We start from the raw sequence: 17603 nt of genomic DNA on the forward strand, positions 1-17603 counted from the left end.
CAAACTTAGGGAGCTAGAATCCTAGATTCGGAGCTCTCAGGTTATGGAATGTTGGAACCTTTCATCCCGATTTCTGTTTTGAGGCTGGGAATAATTCTTTCTATCTAAGTGGTGTGTTGCTCTATCAGCTTTCTTTTCTAAGCAGTTTTTACTTAGAAATGTTTTTTGTTTGAGAGAGACTAAAATGAAATACTAAGTTTTTGCAAGTAGTTGTAGATTGAATGAAGAGAATGTGGATTCTTTTTTATTAGAGCCTTCTCCTTTAGTGCCAAGTGTGGGTGTGTGGATATGTATATGTGAGAGCATTTGTTTATGCTATGGTCTACACCCTTCATTAGGCATTGATGACATTGATGTGGATGTCATAGTAGCTGTTTCCTGCTCTCCTGATTTCAACCTTGTGAGTTACTGTTATGAGATTGAAACTGCAGTATTTGCAGTGTTCCAAAGGATGAGTTTGGGCATGTTTCTGGATCTATCTCCACCCACCCAGCCAGCCACCCAGCCACCCACACAGACACAGACACACACACGCGTGCGCGCGTGCGCACACACACACGTGTGCGTGTGTCTGTGTAGACGAGAGAGAGAGAGAGAGAGAGAGAGAGAGAGAGTACATACTATGTCCATCATTTAGGTGATAAGACATTATTAACACTTTTTCTTTTCCATGTTTCACAATGAAAGCACACTACTTGGCATAGGACATGCTTGTGAGTCCCAAAAAATTCATTTTCAGGGTGAAAACTTAAAAACATTTCAGAACTGGAGTGCTGAAAGAGGGTTCAGATTCGTACGGAAATCCACGGAAGAAGTTGAGACGAACAGCCTGGAACATAACCAAAACAAGGAAAAACAAGCCAACAACATATAAGATTGAGATTGCGTTGTTGTGGTATAAAGTACTAGCCACATGTTTAAGAGCAAGCAGGAAGATTCCTTTTTCAATACACAGCAAGTAGGTCCAGACGAGGTCTGCAAGTTGCAGGTGGTATGTCACTTTAATAAATAGAGTCCCTTTGCATAAAACTTGACAGCTTACCAAAGAAGAGTACAAGAATAGTCCCACAAAGTAACAGATTTTTGATTGATTGTCAAAGTCTCCCACAATCCGCTCCCAGGCAACACTCGCAGTGCTTGGTGCTGCTACAAACAAGAAGAAAACTGGATGGAGATCTTTGGGAATAACCTCACTCACGGGTAGTCTCTGGTAAAGAGTTACAAAAAGAACCAGGTAATGTATAATGCCAACTGCCCAGAAGAATATTGCCGCCTCCTTCCAATGGACCACAGCTGCAAGAAGTGCTCCTATAAAATTTCCTACCACAGATAAATGTGTGGAAGGGTTCGCTACTTTACTTAGTCTCCTTCCTCCTCCTGAAAACCATTGCCCATATACCTTAAGCTCTAATAGAATAATAGGGGTCATAAATAAGCACCATATAACAGGGCTCACAGAACTGGCAATGACAGGAGGGACACCTAAAATCAAGAACAGGCATGCTACCCATGGAGCAAAAAAGAAATTGCTGCGTACAGGGTGATAGTATTCACGACGCACTGCCTCAAAATAGAAAAGGCACTTCAATAGGTATGTTATGGATATAATAACTAGGGAAGAGAGAGCCAGACACCACAATATGAGGTTTACATCCTTGTGAACATGTAGAAAGTTCATTGAATTCAAAGAAAGCGTCTTCCATAAATATGATTGGCTCGCAAGACCAATGCTGATACCAAAGCATGCGACTGGGAATCGCAAGAGAAATGGCCACCTCTGGTCGAGTGGAAGCAAAGCTTCTTCGGAGTCCTGTCCACAAGGTGCATAATTAGCTTTTGAAAGAGGGCGCAGCAGGAAACTACCATTGTGAAACAGCATTTGTAAAACATTCAGATATCAGAATCTCTGGACTTAAATGAATTACTAGTTTAGTTTGGTTTATTCGTAGTCTGATAATTTATAACACGTAAGTCAATACTGACTTAAAACAACATGGGAAGTTTTATGAGCTGCACAGACTTCATGAACATACAAAGTCCAATTTAGACTTGAATTTGTTACTGTGACCTTAGGAGCTCTCTTTATAAAAAACATATATGTACCTCAGCCCATGCTGTCTAACTTCTGTGGATTAGAGTCAGTCATGTGGCTGATCTCGTTCAGCAGATGGATGCCCCTATGGCTAGGCCTGGACAACTAGTGTAATGAGTGGACAAGGTGCAGAAGAAAGGAAACATCGGCAGAGACATCATGTATGATTGCAGACCATGAAGTGGAAGCAGACCATGAAGTGGTTGTGTTATGTCATCTTCCATAAATGACTGGCTCGCAAGACCAAAGCATGCAACTGGGAATTGCAAGAGAAATGGCCACCTCTGGTCGAGTGGAAGCAAAGCTTCTTTGGAGTCCTGTCCACAAGGTACATAATTAGCACTTCATGGTCTGCTCTAGAGTGTCACTTCATCTTCTTCCACTTCATGGTCTGCTCTAGAGTTCCTGCATTCTTCCACTCTAGAGCAGACCATGAAGTGGAAGAAGATGACATAACACAACCAGCAGGTGTTACTGGACATCTGGTTGATGACACACCTGCCAGGTCAACTCTGACCCCGCCACAGACACGGGCAGCACCTCCATTAGCCTTTCAGATTGGTGCACTGCCTCTGCATGATCAGCAGCCCAGTCAGTCCTTAGAAGTTCACGAGGACAGCATGCAAGTCATATTTCCAGGAGCCTATTAGAGTCCCATACCACCCGTTGATCAGGAGTTCGTAGTAATAGTGTGGTGGGATGACTGGCCACAACAGTTTGGCTTCTAGTCTTTGCAGCAGTACCGGTTCTCCGAAGTTTTTATTAAACCGCCATCTTATCATAGCATTCCTCATCCTTTTGGAACAGTGCCGGCTCAGTCCCACTGCCCAGTGCTAGACGGTTATTCCCCATTTCTTTAGGAGGGCAGTTGAGTTTCACGTAGCAGTTTGTGGTCATCATGAACATTTGCTTGGCAGATTCACTCAGTCCTTCAGCAGCTACCATAATTCAGAATTTAAGTAAGAGGCATTGTCACATGCACCCCTACAGTAAGGTGCATTGTGACACATAGTTAGACCGAAGATATTTTTTTGTAAGCCGTGACCCCTAGTCTAGGGACGGGTTAGGCACGAGCTACACGGGTCCATTCCTATTTCCCAGTCTGTGGGTGGCGGAGCAGTTTGGGTTGCTAGGGTAAAGCGTTGCGGGGTATCCACCTAGCAACAAGTTCAAAAGAGGGGAATGCTGCATGCACTAGTGGTAGGCACAAGTGGTAGTGACAACTGGTTGTACAATCACCATCTCGCAGCATCCCAACACATCATATTCATAGGTTTTTGGGGCATTCCAAGAGCCCATTGGCAAGATCACTGGTCACCCAAGGTCAGTCCTCATGGCTGACCAAGTTGGGTCAATTGACTCGACAAAGTAGGTCGGTCAACCGGCCAAGCAAGTGGTCGACCAACCAGCAAGGTGGCCAGATGCGTGGTCAGGTCGTTCAAAACCACCTGCCAGGTTGGCCTGTTTCCTAGCCCTATATAAGGGGCTATTTGGCCCTCAGTTTGGCATTCAGTCCTGCAGCCTCCAGCCAGCCCTTGTGCTGTGCCTCTGCCTACTCCAGCAATAGTCGTAGAGCCTCTGTATAGCAGCCGTACCAGATGACAGTCGAAGACTAGGGTTCCATGATAGGCACATCCCGGGATGGACAGCATATGGTTAAGGGTGGACAGTCTGTTTCAGCAACATAGCTCATGCTCCCGCAGTCACAATTAAGGGGAGTTTCTCAGCTCAATTTTGTATGTCGATTTGGCACTCATGTACAACATTAGCCAAAGCATTTGTGCTAGCATTATAATAAAGTAGTGTACTATAGTTAGGGAGACCTTTGGTATCTCTCATGCTTGCGTTCTCTTGTTGCATTTCATCTATTTCCGCACATTAAGTCCATGCATGCTACTCTTAAAACTGATGTATGGCTGTTTATCGTCTTCATTTTCAGACTGTAATGTAGGTATTTTATAAATAAAGTGACTCTTTGAATGGATGTATTAGCTGGGTTCTTTGATGTCCCATAGACATGGTTCCCATGGGCATAACTTGGCTCTCTCTCTCTCTCTCTCTCTCTCTCTCTCACTCAGCTCCCCGCCATCCCACCCCCTCTTGACCCCTCAGCTACTCCCTCTGGACCCCTCAGCTACTCCCTCTACCACTCACCCCCTCTCGACCCCTCAGCTACTCCCTCTACCACTCAGCCACCCCCCCCTTCCCTACTAGCCCCCCGCCTGCTCTCAGCCTCTCAGCCTACCTACAGCCCCCTTGCCACCCCTCAGCCTCTTTTCAGCCCCCTTGAGGGTACCTCCCGTCATGGGGAGGGAGCCCATCATGCTCCCGCTCCCTCTTCCGCTCCCGCTCCTACAATAAGACCTGCACCGAACACAGATCAATCAAAACGGAATGGGAAAAGGTGGCAAGGATACAGATAAAGCTGCCAAGAAAAAACAGACACAGCTGAAACTCGAAGATGTGAACACAAGATACAACCGCAGTGGACTCGGAGTGGACAGCAAAGCAAAGGCGGGGCCCACTTCCGCCTCAGTTTCAGCCATAGCCACAGCCTTAGCTTCAGCTCCAGCTCCAGTCTCAGCTTTGATTTCAGCTACATCAGCTACATCCTCATACTCAGCCTCAGCTTCAGCCTCAGTGTCAGCTCCAGTTCCAGTTCCAGCTCCACTTCTGCCCACAGCCTCTACTGTTACAGATACTGGCTCTGATATACCCCTACCCATGACATCGATTGCCCCATCCTCCCCTAGGATAGAGGGGTTGTCAGTGACACCATCTCTTCCATCTCTCCCTTCTTTTGCCGCTACAGTTCTCTCCCCGATTATGACACCTACTTTGGAGGGGTCGTACACTGTTCTGTAGTACTTGACCTTTCTCTCCCCTCTGCCTCTCAGTCAGCCCACACTCCCTCACCCTGCTGGGATCGCCTCATCATCCCCATACCGCACCCATCTTACCCAGTCATCACCTAGTCTCCAGTCTGTTCCTCATACTTTCAGGCCGCAGTCCTATCAGTACCCGTTAGAGCACGGACGAGCTGACCCATCAGAGACTTGGGAGTATTTGCTGATGGAGGTCCAGAGCATCCGAGAGCGCGAGAGGGAGCTGTCACGCTTCGCATAGGAGCAGACACGCTTCACCCAGGAGCAGGCACGACTCATACAGGAGCAGTCTTAGGTTATCAGAGTCCAGGCTGATCTTATTCAGGGGCTCAAACAGGAGATCTCACAGCTCCAACAGGAGGTCACTGCTGTACGTACAGTCCCAGGAAGCACCCCAGTCGTGGAGGCACAGATTGCGACCATGTAATCTGCCATCGAGGAGACGTCCAGATGGGTCGACGTAGCTAAACGGGAACCTGCAAGGGTAACCGTTTTGACTACCATCCTGGAGCAGCAACAAAGAGCCTGCAAGGCTCTCAACATTAGAGTACGTGGGATTCCCCGCATTGAGGCTACCCCGATGGCAGATGCGCAGGTCTTCGTGAAGACCACTACCGTAGGGGTGACTGAGCACATGATTGAGAGAGCATGGCGGGTTGGGAGGGACCCCAACTGAGAGCAGCCTCTTATCATCCGGTTCCATGACGCCAGGCACGACTTTCGGCTTTACGTCATAGGTCAGCCTTACGAGACCAGCCAGCGATCTCCATGGACGAGGACCTAACTCCACTACAGGTTGAGGAGAGGTGTTTTCTGTTGCAGCAGCGGGATCAGGCCCGCAAAGAGGGGAAGTGGGCAGTAGTACGAGATGGACGACTCCTTACAGGTCCCCGTCGGGCACCCACCTCTTCTCCCACATAGGGAGGCGGGACCTATGAGACTCAGACATCTGAGACCCTATCCTGTACCATCTGGAACTGTAATGGTACCTTATGGTCAGAACCATGGAACTTCTCGGAATCCTATACAGGTCACGACATAGTCTTTTATACAGAGACACATCAGAGTCTAGAGCGCCTACTACCATCAGTCAGTGGGTATACATGGGAGTCTGCCTACAGAGATGAGACGAGGGATCAAGGAGGGATTGGAGGATCAGGAGGAGTCGCAGTCCTTTACAGATCCACACTTTTGGGGATCATCTCAGTGGAGCAGAGAGATCCACACACCAGGTTTCTTTGGATTCAGATCCGACGCATGGATAGCCGGGATTTGTTTATCGCAGTTTGCTACTTCCCCCCCGAGACCTCCCGCTTTGCCAGAGATATTCGAGGGGAGGATGAGACATCCCCATTTGCTGCTCTTTATCAGTCCATCGTTGACTTCTCCAACTGCGGGAAATCCTCCCAGTTGGGGACTTCAACGCGAGAACAGACACTCGTCAGGTACCACTCCTCGACTTCAAGGATGATTCCACTCTACTGTCAGACATTGACCTTGAGGAGGCAGGTATGCTACGAGTTTCGGTTGATAGATGAGGATTGCTCACATCCTATGGGCAGGCCCTATTAGACCTCGGCAGGATGCATGATCTCATTATCTATAATGGTCTTGACAGATGGCTCGCATTAGGTGGCTTCACTTGCTTTCCACATGGGGGAGGCTTTAGTGTTGTGGACTACATCATGGGATCCCCTGCCTTCACATCTCGCATCACTGACTTTACCGTAGCACCTCTCCCTCTAAGGATTGACCATACCTATCTTTTCTTTAGCATTTCTACCCCCTACCGCACATCACTTTCTACCCCGTTGAGCTTTTACTCCACTTACCATGATATATGCTTTGATTGCGATCACTCACCTACTTACTCTGGTCGTCTGTACATTCTTCTCGTATATATTGACTTTATACCCTTACTAGAAGACCGTGCTGCCCTAGTCACTCGCTCACTACACGAGGCTGCTCTTCACGCCTTTTCCCACACCACCCGCTCCACTTGTCCACCACCTCTCTTGGGACCGTACCCTGTAATAGCTGGTACGATGATGAGTGTAAGGCTTTACGCTGTCAGCTCAGATTCGAAACAAAAAATAATCTTCTGAGTGAATCAGCGACGCTACGCGAGTACCGCCGTCTAGTACGCAAGAAGAAACTTGACTTCGTGCGTTGGAACGAGGAGCTACTGAACATTTTGTTCAGTAATAATTCTAAGGACTTATGGCGGAGATTTCTAGAGGGACGGCGGTCCCCCCCACCACTCGCTGACACTCAGGTGTGGCCTGATTATGCACGAATGCTTTATGATATCCTAAATCAGCCAGGCCCTAACCTATCACATATGCCACGTCCCACATCCTGCACTCTCTTCACTGGGGGGGGTAAAGGAAGTCGTAATGAAACTTCATAATGGCCGAGCGAAGGATCATGAGGGACTATGCACTGAGTTCATTTCATATGGGATTAACCTCCTAGTCCCGATCTTAGCAAGCTATTAAATGAAGCCGTTTGCTTGGGGTTTCCACGCGACTGGACCATCAACACTATCTCACCTATCCACAAGGCAAGGGATCCCATGAACCTGGAGAACTACAGGACCATCATGATTGGACATGTCATGTCCAAGATTTATGTATCAGTACTTGATTTTGAGGTCAACAGATTTGCGGAGTGTCAACGACTCAGAGCAGCGGGACATGCCAATTTCAAGCGGGATCATGGGAACCGCCCCCATGGATCACATTCTCGTGCTTAGATGTATCATCGAGGAGACGAGGGCACGGAAGCAGAGGGTTTACTGTTGCTTTGTGGACTTCCGTAAGCATTTGACACTGTTCTGAGAGCCCGTCTCTTACGACACCTACATGAGCTGGGTTACGACCAAGAGATCATTTGGGCTGTCATGGCACTTTATGAGCGAGTTTCAGGCAGAGTATGGATAGGATCTGGATGGATAGACGATATCATGAGCACTATCGGGGTCAAACAAGGGTGCCCATTGCCACCTACTTTGTTTGGCCTCTATATCGACGAGCTCGAGATAGTGATGCAGGCACAGGGTGGGGTAGGTTGCTCTCTCGCAGGCATGCTGATACGGATATTACTTTATGCAGATGATGTTGCTCTCTTGTTGTCCTCAGCAGAGGGGCTCCAGAGACACCTTGACGCACTACAGTCCTTTTGTGAGTCTCATGATTTGAAGGTCAACTTGGGTAAAACCAAGGTTATGATCTTCAATACATCCGGAGTCGTCATGTGCAATGAGCATTTCACTTTTGAGGGATCTCCTGTTGAGGTAGTTTCATCCATCATACACTTATCTGGGGGTTGTCTTTTCTGGACCCACCTTCACCATGAGACCCGTGATGTAGGCGCGCTTGAGCAAAGGATATGCCCTGCAGGGATGTATGGCAATCCATGTTGGGGACCAGATTTGTCGGATACAGAGTGGGCCAAGGTGGAGCGGCTATAGGTTTTCATGTTATCATGGATGATTTGTGGTAAGCCATCTGTCCCTCACCAGATCAATCGGGCGGAGTTTGGGTCACCCCCATTACAACTAGATGCTGCATTTCAGGTCATTACATATCTGTATCGAGTCAAGGAGTATGGGGATTACACATCCGGGCATAGCAGGATACCATGGCTAGCACTGTCCTCTTCTATGGCACTTGCAGCAGGGGGAGACCAGAGGTGTTGGTATGCACGCACAGAGAGATGGTTTGCAGGATTAGGGCTCCACATGGACAGACTACCCCCTTTGCAGTACAACATGGATGCTCCTTTCTCTCCCCTCCTATCACACGAGGTGAACCAGGTTATCCGTGAGGATCTACTACAGCTACACACATTCTGGACTTGGTTGAGCCCGAGTGATCTTCCAGTGAAGCTGAGCTTCTATAGAGATCACTTCTTACATATCACAGTGGAGGGTTTCATTGATCCACCAGGATACACGCAGATTCACCTATCCCACTCGCTGAGGATCTCGGCAATTCCGGGTCTCTTCACACATGTTTCGTATCGAGAGCAGCCGAGCAGAGTGGTTACCCAGGGAGAGGCGCATATGCACAGGGTGTGACATGCAGGAGGTTGAGACAGAGGGGCATTTCATCTTCAGATGTCTTGTTCACTATGAGATTCGAGGGCGTTTCTACTGCCTCTTCAGAGACAGTTATGGGATGTTGGCCCATGTCCTCTCCTACCCAGACCAGCGATGTTTGGTTGGTTTCATTCATGAGATGCTTAGACACCGAGATAGGATACTCTGAGTACGGAGACAGGAGTAGACTTCTCCCTTGACTGATACCTCTCAGAGCTCTATCACGGATTTCTTTCAGCCAGATCACATAGACCCCCCTGAGGCGAGACCTCGACATGACCGCGACCCGGAGCTTGTGACCCGACAGCTCAGACAGAGGATTGACTCACAGATCACACTTGGAGACATCCCCTCGTTTAGGGTCGGAGCCCGACCGACGGGGGTCACAGTGGCCTTGGTTAGACGCAGAGCTACGACTAGGAGACATACCAGGACTGCACCCTTGAGGGGGCGACATCGCTCTATTGTTGACCTCATGCTTCCGCTTCCACAGCCTCATCCAGCTTGATGTTCTGTTGCTGATGATGATGATGGTGATGCTGACAATGATTCTTAGATTGATATATATATATATATAGTCGGGATATGACTATGCTGTACTTACGACTTAGTACTGCCATTTTGCATTTATTGCATTCTGCATTGGTGTGGATGCTCGTTTAGTAGCTCCACTACCACAGCTCATTGTATTCAGGTTTTTTCGCAGTCTCATAGACCCATCGGTCTTCCAAAGACTTTAATAAACTTTCTTTCTTTCTTTCTTTCTCTTGCTCTCTTCTGAAACCATTGATTCAAATTAATTAGTGCAATTTACAATCTTCTCCACCAAGTGTGGCAGCTAGAAGCAGCAAGAAAACACTTGTAAAAGATACATGGAAATGTCACCTATATGATAACCATCATCTAGGGACGTATGCAAAGAATGCCTGAAGAATGCATAGGTATCCAAAGGAGCATGAGAGGACATGCGATAGTTTCTATCATGCAAGATGGTCTAGTATGCATTAAACCTAACCCATGAAAACAGAGGGCTATAGCCCGCTAGAGAGGAGTGAAACCTCCCGAATATCCAGAAGTGCTTGGAAAACCTATGCGAAGGGAAGCGAATCGGAAGGCCAGCCGATAGGGTCGCAAGGTTCTCTCTCTCTCCCTCTCTCTCTCTCTCTCACTTACACGCACACACACACACACACACACATGCACGCACACATGCACGTGTTTATGAGCTTGCCTTTGTGAGAAGATCAAATGTCAACTTATGGCACACAAAGGTCTGACACAACCTTTCTTCAAGGACATGGGGGTAAAACAAGGCTAATGATTGTCACCCACTTTGTTTGAGCTCTGCTTAGATGAGCCGGAAATGATGCTTATGAATTTCTCACAAGAAGGCGGCATTGGCGGATTGCATCTTAGGCAATACACTCTCCTGTTGCTTAAGTATGTGAATGATATAGTGCTCTTTGCGTATAACCAAGATGGCCTTCAGAAGTTGATGCATATTCAAGATCAGTTTTGTGATAGTAGTGGGCTATCTGTTAATGTGGGGAAGACAAAGACTATGGTAGCTAAAATGAGTCAGTGTAAGGAGCTGCCACATATCACATGCTTGGACAAATCATTGACGTAGTTTTCAACAAATTACTAATGGCACAAATGATTGAACCAAGGATTCATGCTGGCTGGACCAACTACTATGCTTTTGAGAACAAATGAAATCAGGGGGGCATCTGCTGATGGCACCTTAGATCTTATCTATTCAGCACATTGGCCATGCCGGCCTTACTTTATGGAGTGGAGGTATGGGCAGGGAGCATCTCCAAGAGCACTTGGAAGGACATTGAGAAAATTCAGAAAGCTTTTGTGAGGACACATGGAAATCGAAACCACAACTCCTTAGTCATCCTTCTGTTTGAAATTGGGTGTTGTTTAAAAAAACCTAGACCCTCGGCTAGTTTCTCCGCATAGTGGAAATATAAATTAATAAGGTGTATGCAATGTGCTTTAATTCAAACTTCAAACCTTCTTTGTCCACAAGAGAGAACCCACAAAAACTAAATTCAAGAGAGAACCCACAAGAACTAATAGGGGTATACCTGTGGGTACTTGGCTTCAGCAGATGGGTAGACCCTCCTTGTGTATGCGTTGTCAGCTTGCAGAGGAATCTAGTAAGCATTGTTTATGGAGCTGCCCCAGCTCTAGAGTGGTATGGACAGGTATTTTCAGGTTGTTCTCATATGTTACATCCGAGTCCTTTCTGATGACATGGGGTGCTGCCCTTTGGGGGAGAGGATCTGGAGCCTTTGCTTTCTTTGAGTCAGAGCCAGGAGACCACGGTTTCTTCATGAAGCGTCGCCAGAGACGGGGTCCCACAGATGTTAGCATCATGGAGCCGCAGGATTTACTTTTGGTACCTGTACCTGCTCAGGATTTCATGCCTACTTCACCTGCAGGGTCAGCCTGGGAGGTGATTTCCAGCATTACTCTATGGCGGATATGGTGTTCGCGATGTTCTTTTGTCCTTGGGGGCCATTTATGCACGGAGGCTGACACTCTCGCTTCCATTTGGGCGGAGATTATCTTCACTCTTAGGAGTCAGTGGGAGTAGTGTACAGGCACCTCTTTAGCAGCTCGTGGGAGACTTCTATCCTTCATGAGGACATGGGACTGCTCATTATTTTTTCATCTGACCCCTTTTGGGATGTCGTGGCATTTTAGACCACCACCATGGCTTTTTTGCCACATTGTAGAGGCTAGGGATAGAGTACTTTCTCTCCCACCTGTTGTATGATTCATTTTGAATGGAATATATCACTTTTCTCTTTAAAATTCAAGAGATAGACACAATCCAAAAATATTTCAGAGTATATTGCACAAAATCTGAGCTAAACACTCCTTACAGAAAGCTTCACGAGAGATCCCAAAACATGCAGCAATCTGCGGTCGTGGGCGCTCTATGGCGGGCACAATTACTGCTCCTGCTTCTGTCCTTGCACTCCTCAGGTTGTGTGCTCCATAGTGAGCTTCAGTGACCCTCTGTTGTGCGAGTCCTTAGACATCACCCTCCTGCACACGTGTTCTCCTACTGGCTGTAGCTATGCACCAAGTGATGCTCCTCAGTGAGTAAAGGATGCCTCCAAACTGAACTACGTATTGTGCCCACAAATGGGCATATATATAGGGTTTTAGGCCCTATAGGCTAGGCCGACCCAGTCAGTAAAAACAGTTGACCAGCCACTGGGACGGCCCTTATCTGACCAGGTCATTCTGCTGACCTGACAGCCCTCAAGACTGTCCAGACTGCCGACCTGCTGGCAGTCCTCCCTGGCCCATGTATATGCCATGTATTGCGCAGCCTGCTGGTTCCTGCTCCAGCCCTTCTGCAGCCTCCAGGCAACTTCCTACACCTGCTGCCATCCCTGCTGTACGCGACCTGCACATCTGCCAACCTGTTTAGTGTCTTCCAGGCCCTGCAGAAGTCTATAACGGCTACTGTATTTGCTGTACCAGCCCCTAGATTGCGCAGCCTGCTGGCCTCTGTAGAAGCTGCGGTACCATCCATATCTGTTCTTGTACAGTCCGCATGCTGCTCACAGGTTTGCCCTAATCCAAAGCTCCTGCCCAGCTCTACAGTGAACTACATAGCAGCCCACAGTGCTGCCCATGTGGCTGTCCTGTGGAGGTTTCCCTCCACTGGATGCGCTGATGTGGCATCCAAACACAGCAGACTCTCATACTCCCCATTCCTACATTTCTCTTCATATGGGGGCTTATAGGTGCCAGGACAATGGACCGTATTTTCCAACAGCCATTAGAGTTCTCTGCCTTGAAAAGAGTATGCTGATATGTCACAAAGGTGAAGGAGATGCACGATGACAGACTAGTTAAATGAGCATGGAAGACTGGATCTAAATTACAGAAGATGGTTGAAAACAAGGTCCTTATGACGGGATGGGTCCATGACATACAAGCATCGTTCTGAAGATGGTAGGTTGAGTGGATGTTGGGCTTTCCTCATGAAGTAATGAAGCTGAAAATTACTTGTCACCATTTGCGGGATACTTTACACAGGCAATGGAAAGAGGTCCCCAAATGGTCCAAATTTGAGTAGTATTGTGCACACATCAATCCCTGGTATTGGGAGACTTACATAGAGGAGCAAGTGCAGCTGCACTTATAGACACCGACCTCACGTCAGGCTTGACATGCCATAACTTTGATCCGTATTAGGTCCCATCACCTTGGAGTGGAGGCTGGAACTTCGGGGGAGCAGCCACCCGATGCCAGCCGTTGCACCTCTGAGATCGTAATGAGGAAAAGGAGGAGCACACACTTTCCTCTTATTCTGCACATGCACCTGTCTGAGAGAAGTATGAATGCATCTTGCATTGATCGCCAATGCCAGCCTTTGCGCCTCTGTGATCACAATGAGGTAAAGACAGAGGAGCACACACTCCTCTCTTGTTCTGCACATGCACATGTCAGACAGTAGTATGAACACATCTTGCATTGATCGCATCATCTGTCAAACATGCTCCAGAACCCACAACAATCGATAGCTTCTTAGCCCGAGTTCAGGCTAGGTCAAGAGCTTTGGTCTCCGATCTATCTGACTACAATTCTATCTACATTGTAGGTGTCCTCTCCACTTTCTTACGGTGCTTCTAGCTTGTGACAAACAAATTTCTAGCAAATTTGAATTGGGAGATACACTTGTTTCTGTAAGATGAGGCCCAAAAACCATGTATAGCAAGAAACATTGGTGATCTAAATTGAGATAGTACAAATAGCTTTTCATTGTAAAACAATCAGCCGGTCATAACTTAGCTTATCTAGAACATGGCTCTGTATTGCTCGTTCTTTATGATGGGAAGCGTCATTTCCTAAGCAATACACACACCATAGACACCGTGCCCTTCTTATTGAGAGCATTAGCAATCATCTTACTCATCTTCAGATGAAGTTAAGCTTCGATTTTCTTTAGCAATCTGTAGTCTGAAGATTATCCAATCCACTAACCTTCAAGGTCTTCAATTCTGGACCCCTCAAGGCATCATAGTAGCGTTCAATGGATGGGATACTTTGTACATCTTCTGCTTGCTGAATTCTGAAGTCTGGGTTTGAGGTCTGTTTTTCAAATTTTCTTGACCTTGTCTTGAAGAACTGATAGTTTCCTTCCCTCACGTCATGTATTGTATCTGACATTGACCCAGGCCCCAGCGTAGATCGTCCATGATATTCGTCATTGTCATATTGATTTTTCCGAGTGAAAGGTGCCAAAGAAAAAAGCCGATGCTCTCGGGGTCGTCTAGCACTAATAGTGGCAGGAGTTTGAGGGATATCAAGAGGTTGAATCTCAAGCAAATGAATATGTCTTTCTTTGCTGAAAGAGACTTGATTTAGATGACCACCTTTCAAACTCTTCTCCTGAGGGACGAACCCTTTTATTTTAATAGATCTGTGAGCTGCATATATGTTCCTGCTCCCAAACGAGTTTGCAGCTCTTGCCAAAATTGCCACTTTCTCTGGAGGATTGAGGTGGGTAGGTAGGATTATCTCAGAAGTGAACTCCTCCTCGTCAAGTTTAGATCTGGTTGGGAGATCGTTACGGTTATCACTGCCTGGGCTCAGAGAGAATTGCTTTGTAAAACTATCCTGACGATTATATTCTTTCGCTGCGAACTGCAAAGCTGTATCAGAAGATGTGTTGCTATCTTGCCTTTTGAAGGTGAACTTTCCCAAGCATGGAGTAAATGACTCACCTGGAGTCTCGAATGTTTCCACAGTGTCAATCATCAGTCTTCCAAATTTGTTATCAACTCCATCAAGTGCTGGGTCTGACAAAATGGATTTGTCCATCTTTATTTTGCTTTTCTCAGCTATCCTTCTGTTTTATAGATCCAAATTTTTTGTAACACAGAAGTTGGTGTAATCGATAGAGCTGATACTGCAAACAGTGCTTGCATTCTCAGGTGGTTGTAAACCAGGCTTTTTCCGTATCATTTGTTGAAAGAGACTTCTGTAGAGATGAAAATTCAAGCCCGAGCCGGAAAGTTCCCAGACTGGTAGATACATTTGATGAGAGAATTGAGGTGATTGTCATTCTCAAGGGTCGACAATAAAGTAGCCATCTTCGAAGTAAGGTCAATCTTGTAGCGAACCTAAAATCGCACCAGCAGAATCGCTGAAGTTTGAGCCTCTCGAGGGCTCAATGTTGTGCAAAGATATGTCGAACAGAGGCAAAACAGGACAAAGCACGAACATCTAAATGGAGGGCCAAATCGATAACACGTGGAGCTGGCATTGCGTTAGAGATGTGCAACTTGGAGCGTGAAAATCAAAGGTATTCAAGGCTTGGGTATGGTAACGATGGTGGGAAGGTGGCACTTTGGTAGGACAACGAAGGTGGTAGAAACAATTGTCGGGAGAGCAAGATGTACAGGAGAGCTGGCCAATATTCCAACAGGAAATGACGGAAACGAATGCATGCGGGGAATCCAATGAGTGAAAATCGAGGTGAGAATTATTTGGGCGTACTAAGAAATGGTACGTGAATCGTGATGACACATCAACTTAGGCGGCTGCTTTTTGTAAATTATGCTTATTGTAAATTATTGTTTTGTTTAACTTTCGAGTGGCTCACTAATTAAATAAAGGCAATAATGGCATCTAGCTTAAGGCCTGTTCAAGACAGCATTGCATGAATGGAGTTTTTGTTATGCTCAGCTTGAACCCATGCAAACAATCCACTACTCTTCTCGTTGGAAGCGCTCAATCTCGAAAACCATCGCGCATGCTACTCAAGTACTCTAGAAAAGTACTTTCATATTTGCCTTCTAGAGCTATTCGAACAACTTCTTGCATGATCTCGCCCCTTGGTGCCGCAATGATTGTTAGATGTCCATCTTTGCTCATAGTAGATAACTCATGATCATGTTCCATGTTGCCAAATCCTTTTGACTAGATGTTAATCTTGTTTCAAGGTGTTTTATGGAAACAAACAATAGAAATGATAAAGAATGTACGACTTCTTACATTGCACGTGTGTTTTGTGTGTGTGCACTGCACGCGCGTGCGTGCGCACATGCATGTTCGTGCGTGCGTGCATGCGCACATGCATGTTCGTGTGTGGCTTTTTTCTCAATATACTAGGTAAGAATGTGAAGTAGGCCAATCATTCCTTCTCACCATGAAATAGCTTGGTAAGATTGACATTTTAATTATAAAGTGCTTTCTTATATTTGTAGACCATTTGCACCTTTCCTTCAATCTTAAACCTAATGGATGTTACATTTATGTCTCTTCTTGAAGGTCTACATTGATAAAAGGTGACTTCACAGCTATTGGATTAACATATAAGTTTAAAGTACATGCAATTGAAAATAGCAATGTAATTGTGTACATTCTGATTACTGGTATAGTATTTTTTTGGAAATGTAGTTCTTGTCCAACCTAACCTTTTGTAAGCAACCTTGCTTTGCATCTCTCAATGGTGCCATCTACCTCAAAGTTCGAGTTTGACCTTGTAAAGGCATTTTTCACCGACATTAATTTTCACTAAATTCATTGATCCCAAGCTAGACTTCCTCACTTTCTCACATTTAAACTTTTATTTTCATGCTTATTGTCTCATTTCTTAGTGCTTGTGCTTATTTGTAACTTGTGTTTGGTTGCACCTGCTTGCTCCCACATCTAAAATTTTGTTTGCTTGTAGGATGTGTTTTAGTTTGTGGGTGGCTTAAGAACTTCTATTCCCTTAGGGTTCCATTTGTTTCCTCCTCTTCTTGGAGATGTTAGATCTATTGTGGGAGACCTAGTGGTATCCATCGTTTCCAAGTACCTTAAGGAGAGTGAGAGAGCTCAGTAGCTTGCCTCTGCACTTGAGAGATTAATGAATGAGTGTTAGGAACGTTAGGATGGAGAAGCTTGTGAGTTTTTCTATTGGTAGATGTGGTTCCTAGCTAACACTCCCAGTTGAATACACCAATCCTTTAAAGGTAAAATTTAGAAAATTAGATGCTCATTTGGGATTGGGGAAAAACTAGGCAAACATGGCATTCAAGTGTTTTTGGAAGATTGATTCAAATGTTTTTGGAAGATTGATTTACATGAATATTGTGATTTAGTAATGTTAGATTAAAGAAAATGACATTTTATGAAGTTATGGCTAATTTTCTCCATCAAATCCGAGGTAAAAGGGGGGTTAAAAAAAAAAGAAAAACAATGTTTGTTGCAACGTCTTAGTTAATTAGGCCCTAGTTTGGGTTAACGTTTTTGTCATGTGTTCCCATTCTTTGTTTGCTATTCGTCACAAAAGGTTGTCTACCCTCATAATACTCTCATAACCATAATTAAAAGCTTTAAATGTGAAATCTAGTGTGAATTTATCCAAAAAAGTCTATAAGTAGGCATTTTTAAAATCACCCCTGAAAGCACCGAGTATGGGATGTCTAGGTGGTGATTGCCTTGAGAACAATGTTGTAAGTCTCCAGTTTTAGAAAATTGATATTCCCTTCATGGTAAA

The 17603-nt window shown here is 45.9% G+C and overlaps 1 protein-coding gene across 1 annotated transcript in view; it reads right to left on the reverse strand.

Moving 5' to 3' along the window:
* The window catches only part of LOC147883619 (S-type anion channel SLAH2-like), a 28811-nt gene extending 13873 nt beyond the window's left edge, over positions 1 to 14938 (reverse strand). Inside the window, exons 1-3 of the mRNA XM_087399532.1 lie at positions 14099 to 14938; positions 1043 to 1810; positions 798 to 829 (exon numbers count right to left, since the gene is read on the reverse strand). Of these exons, the coding sequence (XP_087255658.1) occupies positions 798 to 829; positions 1043 to 1810; positions 14099 to 14938 (1640 nt within the window). The remainder of the gene's footprint in view (positions 1 to 797; positions 830 to 1042; positions 1811 to 14098) is intronic.
* Positions 14939 to 17603: the final 2665 nt, after the last annotated feature.

This window comes from Dipteris shenzhenensis, chromosome 28, assembly GCF_047967505.1.
Source record: "Dipteris shenzhenensis isolate YYH24624 ecotype China chromosome 28, Dip_SZ_1.0, whole genome shotgun sequence".
NCBI lineage: Eukaryota > Viridiplantae > Streptophyta > Polypodiopsida > Gleicheniales > Dipteridaceae > Dipteris > Dipteris shenzhenensis.